At 39.4% G+C, this 18,880-nt stretch overlaps 1 protein-coding gene across 2 annotated transcripts in view; it reads left to right on the plus strand.

The window, feature by feature from the left end:
- rcan3 (RCAN family member 3) overlaps positions 1 to 17,400 on the plus strand; it is a 40,597-nt gene extending 23,197 nt beyond the window's left edge. For both annotated transcript variants that reach the window (XM_022751031.1, XM_022751032.1), the window contains 3 exons: positions 9,684 to 9,857; positions 11,084 to 11,255; positions 14,139 to 17,400. In XM_022751031.1, the coding sequence (XP_022606752.1) occupies positions 9,684 to 9,857; positions 11,084 to 11,255; positions 14,139 to 14,293 (501 nt within the window). In that variant the 3' untranslated portion in view covers positions 14,294 to 17,400. The remainder of the gene's footprint in view (positions 1 to 9,683; positions 9,858 to 11,083; positions 11,256 to 14,138) is intronic.
- The last annotated feature ends 1,480 nt before the right edge of the window (positions 17,401 to 18,880 follow it).

The raw sequence follows: 18,880 nt of genomic DNA on the forward strand, positions 1-18,880 counted from the left end.
ACACACACACACACAACCTGAGTGTATCCAGTGATATCAAGTCTCTGTTTTTCCTGTCTCCACACATTACCTCATCCTAAGTAGTCAACAAGCTAATTGTAGGTTTACGGTCTTTCCTATAGCTGAAACACTGGCCACTAACATCCAGGCCAGAGTATGTGTATGCATGACAGAATTATGGTTGTATTTACACAGCGTGGATTATGACAGTTAAATATTCCTGTCATTCCAGACTCATGTAGGATGGACATATTGGGCAACTTAAAAACTTAAGTGGTTATTTTTTATGCTAAATGTGACTGTGAATTTGACCGCTGGACCGTTTGTGTTTACATTGACTGTGTACATGTTAGTTGTAAGCTGTAAGACACCAACTGTGTCTACAGGAGTGTGTGTGTGTGTGTGTGTGTGTGTGTGTGTGTGTGTGTGTGCGTGTGTGTTTAGCTTATCCTCTGACTGAACTCAGACCTCACCAGAAACTCTGACTCTCTCTGTAATTTCTTTCCAGTCTTTCTCCTCGACTTCTCGTCTCTGTACGTTTATGAAGCAGATTGATGAAGGCATGGGGTGCGCTCAAATTTCACTCAAAAGTTGAAACATTTTGAATGCACTGGGGCCCTCCTTCACATCGATTTGTGCCGCCTTGGCAAATTTCAGCAAGACCGCATCTCTCCATTGACTGTGTGCAATCACGCTGCTGCTAAAATTCACTTTGCATTCTGTCTGAACCTGAACAGTAAAAGCAAAGAGTCAAATGCGTAACAGTATTTTTGGGTTCCAATGGGCGGTTCCATTTTTGGGTCTGGTCCCTGGTCACAAAGTCACTTTTTAACTCCCCTTGTTATTTTTAATAGCAAAGACCAGTGTTGAAAACACGTAGGTTACATTAGCACGCTTCTCAGTTGTAGCCAGCACTGACCATTGCTTTTGTCGGTTAAAACGACCAACATCTCCAGCAGCAGATTATATCAGCTGTAGCGAATTAATGCTAATTAATGTGCTCTTTCCAAGCAGCTGACTGATCTCTGCCAAAGACTGTTTGTGAGTGAAAAGACGCATCACTAGGTAACAGCATTATAACCACCAGTGAACTGTGTTTTTGTAGTTCAACAGAGAAATGATTAGCTGATTAAATACAGGAGAGTCCTCGTTAAAGTTTTTATTCATAACTAATCAATATTTTCGGCTCATTAACTTCACAGATCTGAATCAGCACCTCCATTATTTGGATCTACTAATTTGTTATTTGTCAATCGACAGTCAACATTTCATATCCTCTGCTGCTCATCATAACCCCTTTTAGATTGCAGCTACACATTGTAAAAAATAATTAAGATAGCTTAATTAATGTTAATGTTAATTATTTTAGTAGCTACCGCTAAAAACTAACCTTTCTCTCTCCCTGCAGGCGATCACAGATCTAAACTGAATCTTCAAGGTGTAGTTATTTATAACTTTGGTTAATTGCAAGTTATGAAAGCTAAAGTTAATGTGATTCAATAAAGGATTCAAAAGAATGTGGATTTGATAAGTAGATTCAGATTTGATAAAATGCTTTTGAACGCCAACCTTGCATAACAGTTAATCCAGCAGTAATTAACCATCACTTAGAGCATTGTATTAGCAACAAATTAACATCAGACAGCTAATGGTGAGCTTGGTTAGCGATTACAGAGAAACAGAAATGACAAAGCAGCGATAATGAAGTACCTACAGATGATAAACAAAAAGCTAACTAGCAAACTGCTATGGAGCTGCAATATTAGTGGCTGCTACTACCACCACAACATTTGACTGGAACTAAGTTCTTGTATCAGAATGCAGTTCAAATGAAGTTCCTCATCAACCACTCAGAAACAGGTTGATTTGAGATGTGCGTGTGGTTCTGCAAATGTGATGGAAACAACATCATATTTTCAGAGTTAGTTTTACTGTTCATAGTAATGTTTAGCAGCTAAAACAGTCTGCTTTGTTTTAAACAATATACATTTTCATGTCATAAGTGATAGTTGTAACTGCACACAGGCATTACTGCAATGGAAAGTTGGCTCTGGTTTATGGAACAGTCATGGAAAAAATATGGAATGTGATAAGCAAAAATGTGCTGGAACAGACGTGCATGCAGGTATGACATTTTTCATCCAGCGCCGTCTGTTATCTCAACAATCTGCCTTCGTAGTTCGACCTCATTAGACTGGTTCCAGTTTGGCCCTTTAGGGGGGGACGGTAATTAAAAATGATGGTCCACACACTTAAGAAATGAATTTTCTTAATTATTCCAACATGGTCTATTTTTAGTGTAACACTGTCCCTGACTCAGCCAGAGGCTCCGTGGCCTAGTTTGTTGGTTTTCACCCAAATCCCATTCAAGCACGAGGGTCCGGATTAGACTGTGCTAAAGCCAGGCACGTGTCGCATAGGGAGATGAGTGATTCACCAAAGGGGGAAAAAAAACAAAACACTGAATAACCCTTCTTTACATCCCAATTAGGCCGGGTTAATCTTTTCATTTTGATCCAAAATACCAGATAGTGTAATTCAACATAGAATTGCACTATCTTGTGGATTATAGTTGTGGATTTTGGTATCTGAGCGCCAGCGTGATTTAAACACTGTACTAGCTTAAATGAGAAACCAGATTAAAATAGAGCATTGTGATTCTGTCAGTGAGTTTAAATGCTTTGGCTACAGATTTTTACACAGACAAAGCTTGCTTCTAGATACAATATGAGGACTGAAACCAATGGTTATTACCATTTAATCTGCTGGTTATTTTCTCGATAAATCACTTAATCTTTTTTTTTTAATTCACTAACAGTGAAATATTCACAGCACGTTTTCCCAGAGCCCCTGCTGAAGTTTTTGAATTGCTTGTTTTATGTAAACAACAGTCCAAATACCCAAAGGTATTCAGTTTACTATCATGAAAGACTGAGGAAACTAGCAAATATTCACATTTGTGAAGCCGAAACCTGTGAAAATTGGGCATTTTTTCTTTAAAAAATTCCTTTTTAACTTCTTACATGAATAATATACAACAATCAATACATGCTGTACTCTTACTCTCCATTTTTAGCAAAAGGCTTTTATTTTCAAATTAAAATTGGGATGGTGTGTGTGTGTGTGTGTGTGTGTGTGTATTGGTTCGTTTTCAGGCACATGGCTGATCAAAGGAGTGGCGGAACATGTCAGCGTGTTTCAGCTGATGTGACTCGTTCACTCTCACCAGCCGCAGAGAACAAACAGCTGAATATGTGAGCCTTATTTAACTCCTTAAAACCGCACAATGAGCTGACAAGGACAACAATGAATGTCGACAGCGTGTAGGAGCCTTCGTTGGAACATCACGGTTTGGACACAAGTCTGGTATTCATGTGGACGTTTTTTTTTTTTGGTGCTGCTGAGCATTTGGGTTCAGTGCGTGTTTACATGTGAGTGTGTTTACCGTGCTAACAGAACAGGAAGGACCTGCTGCTCTGCTAGTTGTCAGTGATCCCTACACATTGAAGAAACTTAATCCAGCCTTTACATAAGGAAAACACTTAAGTCACAGTCATCTGTCACAGGGTTACACCTAATTCCGCCACTTGACTGATTCATTACCTGGAAGAGGTGTGAGGTAGATACATGGTACAGCCTTGTTCGTGCCTCGGCTTTATCGCCCCTCCTGTCTCCCGTTTGCCTCTGCACGGCTGTCAATCACTGCTGTTTATTGTTCTGCCAACTGACTTCGCCCCAGATGAAAGCCTGTCGTTGACATCACCCAATAAACCTGCGCCCCATCCTTAAGCCAGCTGATCTTCCGTTCAGGCGGTTGTGTGGCGGGTCCACTAGCTGGCTGCGTGCTCGCTCGCCCCCCCTGTGCCGCTGAATGTGAGTCATACCTGCAGTCATGTCCTGTTGCCACCGTGATGACAGCCTTTCCATTACCGTCAGGAACATAACTGCCTCATTACCCAAGAGGCAATCTGCTGAAGGATAACCCTGCAGCCATCAGTGGAGTGGCTGCAGTCCACTAGCAGGCTTTACATTTCTCCACATGAGCCTTTTATTATGCTGGTTTACTTTCTGTTTGTCGGGCGTCTTTGTGTGTTGATGTATTGATGTATTTCACCTTTCTTCATATATAAACACTATAGTAAAGGTTCATACAACATAATAAAAGAACATTGCTTGTTAAATTGACTGTAAAATTACAATTTGCAGTTCAACTACCGTGGTCTTTTTTTATTCCATGGCCACATTAGCAGCGGCTCATTTGCAGTTTCTCACAAATATTTCTTTCACTTTCTTCTACCAGAGGCATTTTCTGAGTTATCGAGAGGACTTTGTTTACTGTAAAGTGCTGCCAACATTGTCCTCTTGCTGTAGGAGACATAACAGCTTTTGGGTATATGGAAAAAAAATCCAGGACAAATTGCTCAATTAAAAAATAATCTTGGTTTTATTTGATTTGATTTATAGGTGAAAATCTGTAGTAGGCTAAAAGTATATTATAATTTCCTTCTGATCCAAAAGGAAAATATTTCCTTATATTATTATAATATTTCCAAAAAAAAAAAACAAAATCAGATAAATTTGTGAGTTGTCACAGGTTGTAAGTATTGCAGTTGTGTTGATTGAATGTAATCTATCAAAATGAAGGCGAGAGGAAAAGATCTCATGGTGCGTGTTGCAGGTTCGGTGCAACAGCTCATTTGTGCAACATCAGTGCAGCATAATGCAACAGTCTAGGTCGGGGAAGGAAGGGAATTCAGCCCGTCGAGGTGCACACTGCGTGTTATGTAAAGGTGACATGGAGAAACATGCAGTCAGCAGGAATGACCGCACTCGCCGTTTCTAATCAAGCCAAGTTGTCGACTGTTTGAGAGCTGTGACTTCACACCCTCCTCCTCTTCGCTGCCTCCACCCTAAACACATCAGATTTCTTTTTTGCTAGAATAACAAAACCTGTGAGTAAACTTTGACGTGCGATGGGAACATGAAGGTGAATTTCAGCTTATAAAAGTTTTTTTTTTTTTTTCATGATTTGTTTTCCAAATATATTACACTTCCTCTTGATTCCTGTTACCTAGCTACAGTATGTGAGATAAATCATATTTTCGTCCAGCATCTTCAATCGATGTTGTTGTCTGCCTCGTTGAGAATGAAAAACAAGAACATGCTGTTCTCTTCCCCTCTCTCACCTGTTGTCCTATAACTCTCACTCACTGCAAATACAGTAGTAGCAGGTGCTGGATCAAGCTGTGTGTGTGTGTGTGTGTGTGTGTGTGTGTGTGTGTGTGTGTGTGTGTGTGTGTGTGTGTGTGTGTGTGTGTATTTTCTGCTGACAGTCAACGGGTCGTCCTTCAGTTGTGCTTAGATACTAATGGTGCTACCTGTCGTATTATTTGACCGTGCCCTCTGTGCATGTGTGTGTGCGTGGGTGCCTACAGAAATACCAGTTACTTAGTTGTGGAAACACATCGGACACATTGTCTACATCACACACATGCTAACTCACTTGCTAAGTCTCTCTCTGTCTCTCTCTCTCTCTCTCTCTCACACACACACACACACACACACACACACACATATATACAAAGAGAACAAAGCGAGTGGGTCACGGCAGGGAACATTGCGATGGCAGATGAGCAGGCCACTATTCAGCCGTGTGTAACTCAGCACCCCCTCTCCTCTTCCTTGTTTCCCCCCTCCTCTTCCTCCTCTCATTCCCTCAGGATGTCCGCTCATAGAGACCACATGAATTAGTGATCAGCACGCTCACTTGTTACACACCAATCGGCCGTGGGTGTATCAGCGGGGTTAAACACAAACAGTAGGCTACATGCTATTATGGAACATGATCTTGGAGCTTTCCCACATCTCGGCTCATGCCAAAATAGCAATTTAGGTTAAGGAAGTATTCATTGTGTGTGTGTGTGTGTGTGTGTTTATATGCTTGTGTGCATGAGAAAGATTACCTTATCGGTTATCACACATGGAGTTTGATGACATGTGAGTCATAGTAGCTGACTAAGGCTCATGGAAAATTCACGGTTTGAATAAAAGCTTAAGTGGGCTCTGCAGATAGGCCAAGCAAGTGCTATCATCGTTATTATTGTTCTCAGGCTGATTATAATTAAACCCAAATCAGGAGGGTTTGCAAACAAACAGTAGCTGGTTACTGTAAAAATGACTTCACATTCATCACATGGCCAGAAACACGACTCCAAATGAATGCTAATGTTGTAACTATCAACTGTTAATTTGTTGTGCCCACCTAAAACCCTCCTATACAGCTTTGCTACAGGGTGTCCTGTTGCTCTGGCTTTAAGCAAGGGTTCGAAACCCCCAAAAAAAACAAGACTCATAAAAAAAAAAAGGGGGGGGGGCTCACAAGAGATGGATAAAAACACAGATCTGTGTCGCAGAGGGTGACTCATTAACCTCTTTGATAAAATATGACATATCACTCCTTGTCCTATATAGAATTAAAGGAAAAGGAGCTATTTGGTTAACTTCTGTTTTGCAGTTGACCGTGTAGTCAATTTTTAATGAGCACACTTAACACTTGGCTGTCCCTGTATCGTGGTGAGTCACACTCTTCCCTCTCCTCTGGTGTTTTAAGATTCTTGTTTTCTAATTGCTAAGTTAGTCTTTAATTCTCCTCAAAATGCATAAAAGGAGTCAAGATATTCAACATTCCTGACTTGACCTCTTTCCCATGCTTCTGCTTTAGAATGCACCTTGTATGGTGAGCTACAAACCTGACTAAAAATGGTATCACGGAGCCCGAAGGTGAACTCAGCTCTGAAGTTTAGCCAGCCACCCCGAGGTGTTTAGCAAGCGAAGAGCAGATGCACTTACATGGGGAGAAAAACTGGAAATAAAACAAGAGGGAAAAGAGAGGGTATTATGAGTAAAAGCGTTAATCTGCTTATTTTTGAAATGCAAATTGTATTACCACAGTGTACACCACACTGCAGCATAACTGTGTTTCACAGCTTGCTGAATCATTAATAACTCGGCATGTGTCAGACAGGGTGATGATGAGATTTCTCTTCAGAGATGCAGAGTCCATCCTGTATTTTAGAGCATGTTCTCTGTCTCATACTGACAACGGCTAAAAGCACTCAGTACTTAGCTGTACGGAAACAGTCAGTCATCAAAGACTCTAAATAGTAGTACTTCAATTAATAATTACTACATTACAAATAATGCTGTAAGGCTTTTGAAAGATATTCAGTGGTTCTACATTCTTACAGTATATCTTACTTTTAAGGGCTTTTCACTATTATTTTCCAGTTTTCAGGTACAATATAACATGGTAGAGTTGAAAGATTAGTCGAATGATCAATTCATGAGTCATTTTCCATGCAAAAATGCAGAACGTTTGATGGTTCCACCTACTCAAATGTGAGGATATTCTGCTTGTTCTTGTTTCATATCATGGTAGATTCAATATCTTTGAGTTTGGGACTGTTGGTCAGAAAAAAAACCAACTCCAGATGACTCGGACAGATTGTGATGGACATTTTCACTGTTTTCTGATATTTTATAGACCAAACAATTAGTCGATTAAAGAAGAATAAATGGCAGATAACAGAAAAATGGAAAAGAATCATTATTAGTTGCAGCCCTATAGCAATGCACAGCTTCCTTCAAGCATTTCTGTGAAGAATATTGTCATTAAAGCGTGTCCTCCCTCTGATTATGACACGACTCTCACAATCGGTTCATATGACAAGCACATCCAAATCCTTGTGATGCGTTTCGTAATGTACAACATAAATCCTGTTATGTGTTAAAGTATAATAGTTTTTGAATCACAAAGTCTCAAACAAGTTGAGACCAGATATATACGAGAGTTTTTTAAGGACTCGGAACTAACAGGACACATAGACAGAACCAAGCACTCATTTCATTTCAGCGTGCTGAGTTTATAGACACCTGGTGTCTCCCATCACAAAGCTGTCACTAATGTGCAGAGGCAGATCTCACAGCCGACATGCTGCCTGTGTTCCTTCAGGTAACAGGCGCCCTTCCCATCATGGTGAGAGGTGCTGTGTCAGCCGAACAAGGGAGGTGTTGTGGGAGTATTTCAGATTTCTGTCTCCCACAGTTTGTAACAGAAAAGAAAATATATTCAGATAGAAGGTGTCATTCAACAGCACAATCAGGGACTGATTCAATAGTGGTGCTTACCAGTTGATTTTGAGGCCATTGACTGCACACATGTGGCTCTCAGGACATGAATAAAGCAACGAATAGGAAAAGGCAACAGTAAGATCATTTGCTTGGTATGCTGTGTAAACTCGGCTATATGTCACAGAGCAATAACTGAATAAATGACATGACAGCACCCTTGAGAAGCACCTGCGAAAACTTGCGTCGGTCTACGTTAGGCCCGTACTGTTCGTCTTCCCTCTCGACTGGCACATTCAATCAATCGTCCATCTTGATTCTTGGAAAGAAGACTCGGCTCCATAGTCATGTTTCCGCCTGTGCTTGAAGATGGTCGGCTAGGAGACAAAGAATTACGCTACTGATTACTCAGAAAACCAGCTCTCCCGGCGGCCTTTTTCCTTTTCCTTTCACCCTCCTACTGAGCTGCTTGATTGAGTTCACAGCTGAGGAGGCCAATTTGGTGCCCATGGAGAGGACTGCGTCAAAAAACATAGGAGATGTGGGAATATATCATACGGGTATAGTTAAAAACAAAGTGTGATGCATAAGGAGGAGGGGGCAGTGATCAGAGACGGGAGAGAATTGCATAAAGATTTTAAAAAAACAGGAAATGGAGAGTGAGAAAAGAGGACTGTAAGTCAGACAGAGAAGATTGCAGGAAAATGACATGGAGCAGGAAATCTAATTTCACTATTAACTCAATAGAAAATGAAATAGGTGCAGAGCAGTTACAGTCACGTCTGCTGCTCAGACAGAGGTGTCGGTGAATAATAACTAAACCCCCAAACTTCAGCTCACCATGAAATGTGTCATCTTTCCACGAAAAATTAAAGAACAGATGGTGCAATTTGTGTTGGATATTTACACAGAATATACTTATTGAGAGCAATTTAGTAAAGTTAATTTGACAGTTTATTCATATACTGTAACAAATCAAATAATAGAAGATGGTATTGATTAAGCTGCTCCAGGGACATTTTGCCAGAAGGCAACCACTCCTCTGTGTAGCTACTGCTGAAACAATTAGTTGGTTAGCCAATAAGGTGATCAACAGAAAGCAAATTAACAACAATTAATTTACTAAACAAAAATGATAATTATTTGCTGTTTCCAGCTACTGAAAATTTCTCTATTTTAGATTATTGCAAATTGAGTATCATTTGGGATTCTAAAAGGTAGTCAGATAAAACGAGAAGGAAGCTGAAGATGTTACTTTGGTTCTTGGAAATTGTGATGGGCATTGGTCACAATTTGTAGACAATTTAGTGATTAAACAGTCAAAATATAATATTGTTCAGTCCTACCTGTAGCTCTTGCCGACTAGCTGTTGATGACATTTTGCATTCTTCCCTTGAAGTGTGTTTTACCTTGAATGGATAAATGGAATTCTACCTCAGTATCTGCAGAATATCAGCATGATGCAAGATGCTAAACAATGGTCCATTCAGTCAGAAAACACCGATATCGGTCTCTAATCACATTTTGTACACTTTGTGTGTTTTTATCTTCTACAGGAGAGGTTTGAGGCGTTGTTTAGGATCTATGACGAACAGACGACTTTCCAGATGTTCAAAAGCTTCCGGAGAGTCCGGATCAACTTCAGCACCCCAGAGGCCGCTGCCCGCGCTCGCATCGAGCTGCACGAGTCAGAGTTCAACGGCAAGAAGCTGAAACTGTACTTTGCCCAAGTGAGTGTCAGTTAAGGGGTCTGGGAAAGGGCAGGCAGGGGGCCTGGGACATGGACCATCTAAGCAAGAGCACTGCTTATTTACGTGGATGGTTATGCCCTAGTGCATCGTTCTCTTCAGAACACACACACACACACACACACACACACACACACACGTATAACAGGGACAAAAAATCAAAAGAGGGTGACACTCCCTCTACTTCACCCTCCTTTCACATTCTCTCTTTTTTACTCTTCTTTTGTTGTTGTTGATGTTGTTGTGGTTGATTCTTTCTTCTTTGAGCCACACCTGACTGTTTCCTCAACTCCCCCAATGTTCCTATAAAAAACAACAGTCGCATAATTCAACACATGAGCACATGAATTCTTGATTTGTATGTGTGTGTGTGTGTGCCTGCATGTTGCCTGTGGTAAAACAAAGTGAAGTGTGTTTCTAGTACAAACACAAAATAAGAAGAGCGCATAATAGGAGTACTGTGATGAACTGACATATTATACTCGGTGATATCTATAAACAGGAGATTAGAGTAGGCCTGGATTTGAATGTTTAGACATCTCGTTGGTTATATACTGTATAACCATTGTTTCAACAGCATTTAAATTACTATATTTCAATTTGTTGCAAGTCCAGAAAAAAACATTGATATGGATATCTTTAAAAAGAAATACAAATTTTAACCCCATTTATAACCTGGTTTTACCTGAGATACTTAGATGCCATATGGCCTGCAAACAATCAAGTTCATGCAGGGAAATCATGAGTCAACTTATAATTGATGCCCACTTTGTCATAAATACATGACCCCTGCTGCACCTCTCAGTACTTTGATATAAGAGGATTAAGGATTTTACAGCTCAGACAGATGCCACATGTAGGTATTGTAATTACGGCAATTGGCAGATATCAAAACACCAAAATCCCCTCATGGGAAGGAGCCTGCGATTTGAGACTAAAAGACTGAAGCTGTGACTGTAAACCTAATGTGCTTTTAAGTTTCATGATTAGAATTTATAAAGTACAGGACCTTCAACAGCTTCACCCAATTTGACCCAATTTGCACAGCCTTGCACTAGTGTTTCAAAAGTAGAAAAAACTGTTCACATCCATTTACTCCTACTTCTACTCATTGTCAAGATGTGTCCAAATATTATGTCTTTGATCTCCTATTTAGAGCACCACAGCCCTAATCAGTTGTCATCCTTCATCGTTATCATCTACAATAGGTCCAGAATGGTGATGAGGACATCGACAAGTCGTACCTGGCCCCTCCCCAGCCCGTCAAACAGTTTCTGATCTCGCCGCCTGCCTCGCCACCAGTGGGCTGGAGCCAGAGCGAAGATGCTACGCCCGTTATCAACTACGACCTGCTGTGTGCAGTAGCCAAGCTAGGACCTGGTCAGTACTCACTAGGTTCAATAAGCTTGTACTGTATGCTCATAGTTACACACACACACACAGACAGACACCGAGAACACTGAGAAAACAGTCTGTAATAAAGAAATCTAATTTGTGTCATTCATCTCTGAATGGTAACCCAGATACAAACAGGAAATCATTTCACACTTCTCAGCAGGGTGTTATAGAAAGGCTGTGTCTAGGAAGCAATTAGGACAAAGGAATCGGTGTGGACATTGAGTCATCACTGTTTTATTCTTTATTTTTCTTCACTTTTTTCCTTTCCATGTTTGTATCTGTTCCCGTTTGCAAAATGTAAATTAACAATTAAATCCTTCAATCAAATAGTGACTGATTAATTAATAATATTAATTAATTACTAATATTAATTAATATTTTAGCGGCTGGACTTAGCAGGTCAGTCTTTTCTTTCTCCCCATGCCACACATACTTGTTTTGCTTGTTTGTTTGTTTGTTTGGTTGGTTGGTTGGTTTTTGTTTGTTTTTTTCTTCTTGCCTTTCTGAAACCAAAACCCACAATAGCAAAAGTCTAGGGAACAGATTAAACTGTGTGTTTGTTCACTCCAACATAACATGAGATCATTAGCATGTCTGGCTAACTAGCTTACCACCTACAGGAGTAACCGAATGTTACTTCCATGGCCAAAGACCACATTAATAACTAACTACATTAGTTTGTGGAGTTACATTTTAGCCAATTCTGGATGTTAACGTTAATAGCACTGTCCTCCCTCTCGTTTGGGACACTTTACACTCTGGGAGCTCCAGCTTACATTCCCTGAGTTAGCACTTCATTTGCCAAACACATATGGTTAGCTAAAACATGGAGTAAAGCATGGACTAGTATGTAAGCTAAGCTCCCCACCAGTGAGATCAAAATAAGTGTTAAATCTTACATTTTTCCTTATAATACAACTAACCAGCTCTACCTTGCAATACAAGAACAATGTGTTTCTTTACTTTTCTTCCACACAGATTATTAGCTAGTGAAAAGGCAAACTTTTTGTTTGGGAGCTGTTAGCTTTAGCCTCAGTCTTTTAGCATCATGTTATGTACAGCACGAGCCATGACGTGCATATTTAAGAGCCTTTTTTATAAGATTGTAGTTTTAAAACAAGTCAGCTAGAGACAGCTTTTTCAATGGAGCTAAGATTTGCTTAACCCCTTAAAAGCTAGCTACAGCTAATTAACTTGTCCAGTTAGACTTATTTCAGCCAACTAAACTGACAGTTGCAGACTAGAAATGAGAAGCCTGCTTTCGTCTACCTCTGTCTGAAATCAGTGGCACATTTTTTCTGAAATTACTACAATGTTCATCTGCTAGACATACCACTATTATCATTGTAAACAGTGTATTGTGAGGGGGGGGAATGGTAAATTCCCATGAAGAATACAATGATGTAACACTACACCAAAAACCAATGTAATGATTAGAGTGTAGATCAGTTTCACTGCACCACAGACGGATCTTTTTGCAGTTCATGTCCCATTACAATTTTAGCAAGTGTATTAAATGTGTCGCAGCTCAGTTCAGCACAGTTAGATTTGGAAGATTTTAAGACCTTTCCCTGCAGCCTTGTTCCCTGGCAGCTTTTGTGCTCAGTAATGTCTCCTCTGTCTGCCTTGTCGACAAGATTTTAGATTGCAGCAACCTTTATAAAATGTCACCAAACACACACAGAAAGGTGTGCCATGTCCACAATGTCTTTCCATGTTTGTGTATGTGGGTCTAGTCATGCTGATGAAGTGGAAAACATTGTCTTAAGTCTGTATGCAGTTGAACAGTATTATATAGTATTATTTTTATTATTAATAAAAACATAATTAAACTTTCCACACACACACACACACACACACACAGTGTCCAGCCCAGAGGACCACTTTTGACACATTTTGCTGTTACCATAGCAACACAAGGCATCAGGAAATGGCTTTGTTCTTCCCCTCGCATCCTGGCATCTAAAATCAGATTAGCACTGGGCTGCAGCATAGTGCGCTGACTCCCTCTGTCAACTCCCTGCGGTAACAGCAGGACTCTATTCACTGTCCATCTTTCTGTTTGGCACCACAGTGAAAAGCTACTAGACCAATTTCCTCCTGTCTGCCAGCTGTCTCATCTCATCTCCATGGCAACTGTGATACAATCTTGCAAGTGTATGTTTTCAGTCTGAATCCACTGAGTCTGACATCTGGACAAATGGCAGCACCATTCCAAGCAAAAGTCTTATTTGTTTTTTCTTGAATCCATGTCCTACAGCATGAGAGCTTAACCATTATGGAACAGACAGAAAAAAACAGTAGATTATTTTGTCCTGTAAAAATCCTCTCAATGCTTTCTAAATGAATCTCAATAGTAAATGATAAATTGCATAGTCATATAATTCTTGTTAGAGCTGTTCCAGCCTGTCTTACCGTTTAAAAACATTGGTTTTTGTCTCCCTATCAACAGTGGTGGAAGAAGTATATATTACGTAAATTTTTTACATAAGCAAAACTAGCAGTCGAGCATTCAAAATGGTACTTAACTAAAAGTACTGTTATCATCAAATGTAGTTGCTACAGTATTAAAAGTGAAAGAGCGGCATTATAGTATAGGATTATTATTACAGGCGGTTTAATGTATAACAAATCATTGCAACTTACAATCTGATCAAAGGTTTTGTATGTAAAATCATAATCTGCAAAGTAACATGAAGCTGTCATCGTTATTATAACCCACTTGTTAGTCATCTCAGTAACCACCATTCTCTACAATGTTAGGGTATTTAGTTTGGAAATATTATTATAAGTATAATATTAATATTAATATTAGAAGTAACTCTTGTTCTTTCTTTCTCTCTTTCCGTCCCTTCCTCCCCACAGGTGAAAAGTATGAGCTCCATGCGGGGACAGAGTCCACCCCCAGCGTGGTCGTCCATGTGTGCGAGAGCGAGACAGAGGAGGATGAGGCGGCGCGGCCAAAGCAGCAGATCGTCCAGACCAGACGTCCCGACGGACCCCCCAAAGTCTTCAACTAGAGAGGCTCCCCCCCACACACCCCGACACCGGCGCGGCCCCCGACCGCCCTTTAAACCCGCAACACACCTGCCCTCTCTCTCTCGTCTCTGCACTCACAGAGAGCGTCGATGCCCCTCATTTCAGTTCAACTACAAGCAAAAACAAACCAACAAACATTGCTCGAAGACGGTGTTTGTGGGGAGCGTGGCGATGGAATGAGGTGGCTTGAAGGGGATGGATGAGAATCACACACACACTCATCACATTCTGCGGACAGCGTGGGGAGTGGCTGGCACGCTTGCCTCCACCCCACCAACCCCCCTCGTTTTCAGCAAGAGGGGTCCAATTACCTGTCCCAATGCAGGCACCTGTCACTTATCACACACACTCAGCTCTCATTGCTAGTCCTGCTCAGTAGCTTGCTAGTTAGTTAGCTTGTTAGCCGTACCTCTCCCTTCGTCTCACAGTTGTGTGTACAATAACCTTTGGTTGAGGACATGCGTTACCTCTAAACAAAGACATTTTTCTTTTCTTTTTTTATAATAAGTTGTTTTCATTTATATATAAATCTATATATATAAAAATATATATAAATCTATATATATATTTCATCCATCCATCATATCTGCTGGTTTGTAGCTTCAGCTTGCATCAAGATTGAGTGTGTGATGTTCCCGCTCTTGTCTGCATGTATATACTGTATTACAAAAAATACGTACAGAAACACAAATACTAACGAGATATATCAAGAAAAAGGAACCTATTTAACATCACACACAGCACGAAGCACCATATGTGACTAACAAAGTTGTGGTGGTTGTTTGACTTTTTTCCCGCTCGTTTTCGCTTTTCGTCTTTTTTATTTGGAGAGGTGTTGTTTTTTGCTAAACTACTAGATGTGTATTCTTACTATGTATTTGATACCCCAGCACTTTTTGCATGCTTAGTTACTGCTGTAGATGAGGAGCTGAGGTGTCTTTTTTATTGTTCTTTGTGATGACAGGGAAATGGTGTGATGCTTTTGACGCAAGTGCATATCCCCACGCAGAGTTTAAAGTGACGTCTTTGGGAAAAAAAAGGCTTAACGGATTTTTTGGAAGATTGAAAGTTCAGTCTTCAACTTGATGGAAAATTTGCATTTGTCCTTTTTGTTTTTTTGTTGTTTTTTTTGTTTTTTGGGGGGGTATTTGATGGATCAGAAACAGTTCATCCCCCTAATTTTCTTCAAGGGGTTTGATATGTTGTTGTTTTTTTTCTCTGATTCTGTTTGTTGTAATTCATATCTTTAATGTCTTGGTTATGTTGTTTGATCAAACCCACTTTCTATGTGTCAGGTTTTCTTCTGAAACCTACTGCTTGTTTTGCACTGAGTATCTCTTGATATCTCCAAGCAATTGCGGGGTTCTCGAACGTCTCCTGCTGCGCACCAGAATACTGCGCTGCTTTTCGCTGTAAATAGCTGAGCGTAGCATAGATTTGTGGAAATAGTCCTTTTAGATTTTGTAGTTTACCTGGAAGCATTTTGCTGAGAAAAGGGAAAATTAGGTAGCCTCATGAGATATCAACCAAAGCATTTATTCACCTCACATTGTCATCAAAACATAAACTGATTTTTCTTACTCAAAGACACTGCTGTATATTTGTTAAACCGAGAAAGAAATCATATTTTCCCAACCTAACTGCAGTACTTTATTGCATTTTTTATTTTATATTAACATAATGCTTTTTCTGCAGTATGTTGTTCAGTGGAAACTCAAACAAATTTCCACTAAAAATCATAAGGTTCTTACTTAAACATTTCTCTTCTTTTTTATTTAATTCTCCCCACAGTCCCATATCAGATTAGTGTGCTTCACTTACTCATTTAATGAAATCATTCAGTGCTTTAGAAGCAACAGGAACAAATGTTTCTAACAGGGCTTTAGGGTGTCAGCAGTGAGTCTAAACCTTATTTGTCATTAGGCAGCATGTAATCTTAACTTTTTTGCAATATAACAATATTAGTAAGCAAAAGTCCATCTGCATGTGAGCACTTTATTGTCAGTGTTTTGTTTGTTTCCTTGATATAAAACTGTCTTTCTTGAGACAAAGTAGGAAGCACATTGCATTTCTTCTCTGTTTCTTTCTTGTGTATTTTTTTTTTTCTTCTTTTATCTCAAGCTGAACACCTGGTTAGCCTTTTCACCAGCATATTGCAGTGAGTGAAACACTCCACTTCCTTTTTGCTAGTGTGAACCTTGGAGAATTTCAGGCCTTTTGGATCTAAGGGAGTGTTCCTACTGAAAACGTGTGGACATGCAGTACAGTTATAGGTTTAAAATGAGGCAGGATGAACAAAATCAATGTCTTTGTTTTCGTGTTTGTCCACAAGAAACATTCATCTTATCTTCTGAGAAAGTTAAACAGTTCTTTGAAATTCACCATGCTGGCAGCGTGCAGCTTTATTGGCACTACAGTAAAGCTGTCACAGTTATCTAAGCAGATAGCAGATTGGTGGAACTACTGAGGTGGATTATGATAAAGAGGAAGCGGTGGAACAGGAGGAAAGAATTTTTTACTCTGGTCATGGTGTTTAAAACTGGGTGTATTTTGGTGACAGTTGAAATGAAAATGTATATTTATGTACATATGCCAAGTGTTTTTTTTTTTGTTTTGTTTTTGTTTTTTTGTTGCTGAGGCCAGTCCCGGTGTGCAGTTTGTTACGGCTTCTCTTGGCAATGTTGTAATGGAAAAAAATAATTACAAAAATGTGTAACAATAAGTCCTGAAGATGCTCGATCAAAACCAACTGTCATTGTGTTGTGTTCAACAGTTTAACATGGACTCTGTTTGAATGTTTCTTTTATTTCTGGGGAACGTCTACTAAAAAGGTCAATTAATACAGTTTGTCACTGTTGTACTGTTTCTGTTGAAATATGAATATTGTGTCTTGTATTGTAGGAATCCAAAAAACAAAGTAGCAAAACAAGCAATAATTTACAGTTCTATAATACCGGTATGTGTATTTTCATGTTCTGTACTTATTTCTCAGAGATGGTCTCTGTCTCTTACAGTATCCGCTTCTATTTGTGTAGTATACTAGTCCTTTGTTTCACATAGAGAAATACATAAAGACTTATTCTTAAAAGCCATGTTTAGTGTTGTTTATTTTAGGGGGTTCTTTACTTTAGGGGCTATACTTGACATGCAAACAAAGGAACAAAAACAGAATCTCAAGCAAAATTTCCGATGTAGGATTTAAATGTAGCACTTGCTAGATTTATTGCACATTATGTTCAGATTGCTTGATGTATATTCATCTGAACGTAACTCAGCTAAGCATCCCCTAAAAATACTACTACAGTTGAAGTTATAGCAAGTTGTTGCTATATTTCCTAATCCAAGTTAGCCACGCTTACTTTTTACCCTGTGAACCAAATTTTTTAATAGTTTTCTTATTAGGTAGTTATCTATTAAGTTATTTTATATTTTCATACAAACCAAAAATCTTATATTTCTGGTGTTCTGCAAAATTAGCAAAGAGCTATCATTCACAGCCGCCAGCTAGCAAATAAAGTTGCAACTGGGAAATTGACAATTTTTTCTCAATCAACTGGTCATTATAAACAATATTAAAACGCCAACATCAGCGTGTTAGCATGCTGGAGTTAGCATTTACTACTATACACTATGTCTAAGTATAGCCTCACAGAGCCGCTAGCATAGCTGTAGACACTCAGTCTTGTATAAAGGTAGCAGGAAAAACATCCTTAGGTGCTTAACTGCAATGTAATAATACTTTAAAGACAGAGGGTGACACTTTACTTTATCAGTCCAGGCATGCAGATGAAAATATGAAATGCTATAATAAGTATCCATCCACACACAAATGCACAATGCTGTTCCAAACATTTATCATCCTCTCAAAATCTCTAGTCTTTTGCCATTTCCTTTTTACTATTCATGACAATGTCTCAAATTCATATTGGTTTTGTACTGACTTGCATTACGCACAAGGCTATAAAACTAGCCTAAAAAAGCTTTTATCACTGCACTGAGATTTATTTAAATCTTACTTTATAATGCTAAAATAGGGCAGTGGTACTGTCACTTGAAGTTACCACCTCATATTTATTCCCAAGGACCTAACAGGTCAGGTCCTTGTTTCAACGGTAAAGACAGATGGTAAATGACAGCAATGTTGAGTTAATGATTCTTTTAGCGAGCTACACTGGACATGAAATTTAAAACATGAAAGGTGAGTTAACTGTGTGGCAATACGGCCATGACTTGCAGTTCAGCTGCTGAATTTCACAGCTGCAGTTTCCTCGTGTCAGTCATGAAGAAAAGACAGATGACTGCTGAATCCTGTAACAATAGATTTCTCTCATCCCTTTCCTTCTGACAAACTGCATTTCATTATTGTGTGAGGAGCGAAAAACAACAAAGCCAAAACTGGCAGACTGTCATCTCTGATTTCACAAAAGGATGTTTTTGTAAGCACAGGTTTCCTAACAAAGGAAAAGGTATCTAGAAATTCTGTATGATTTTGTCCTAGTCTTTCCAAAACTCTACATTGTTAAAGCAGGTATACAGAACATCCAAGGTCATAAAGGTTACACGTGTCA

This window comes from Seriola dumerili, unplaced genomic scaffold, assembly GCF_002260705.1.
Source record: "Seriola dumerili isolate Sdu_G_001 unplaced genomic scaffold, Sdu_1.0 BDQW01000149.1, whole genome shotgun sequence".
NCBI classification, from domain to species: Eukaryota; Metazoa; Chordata; class Actinopteri; order Carangiformes; family Carangidae; genus Seriola; species Seriola dumerili.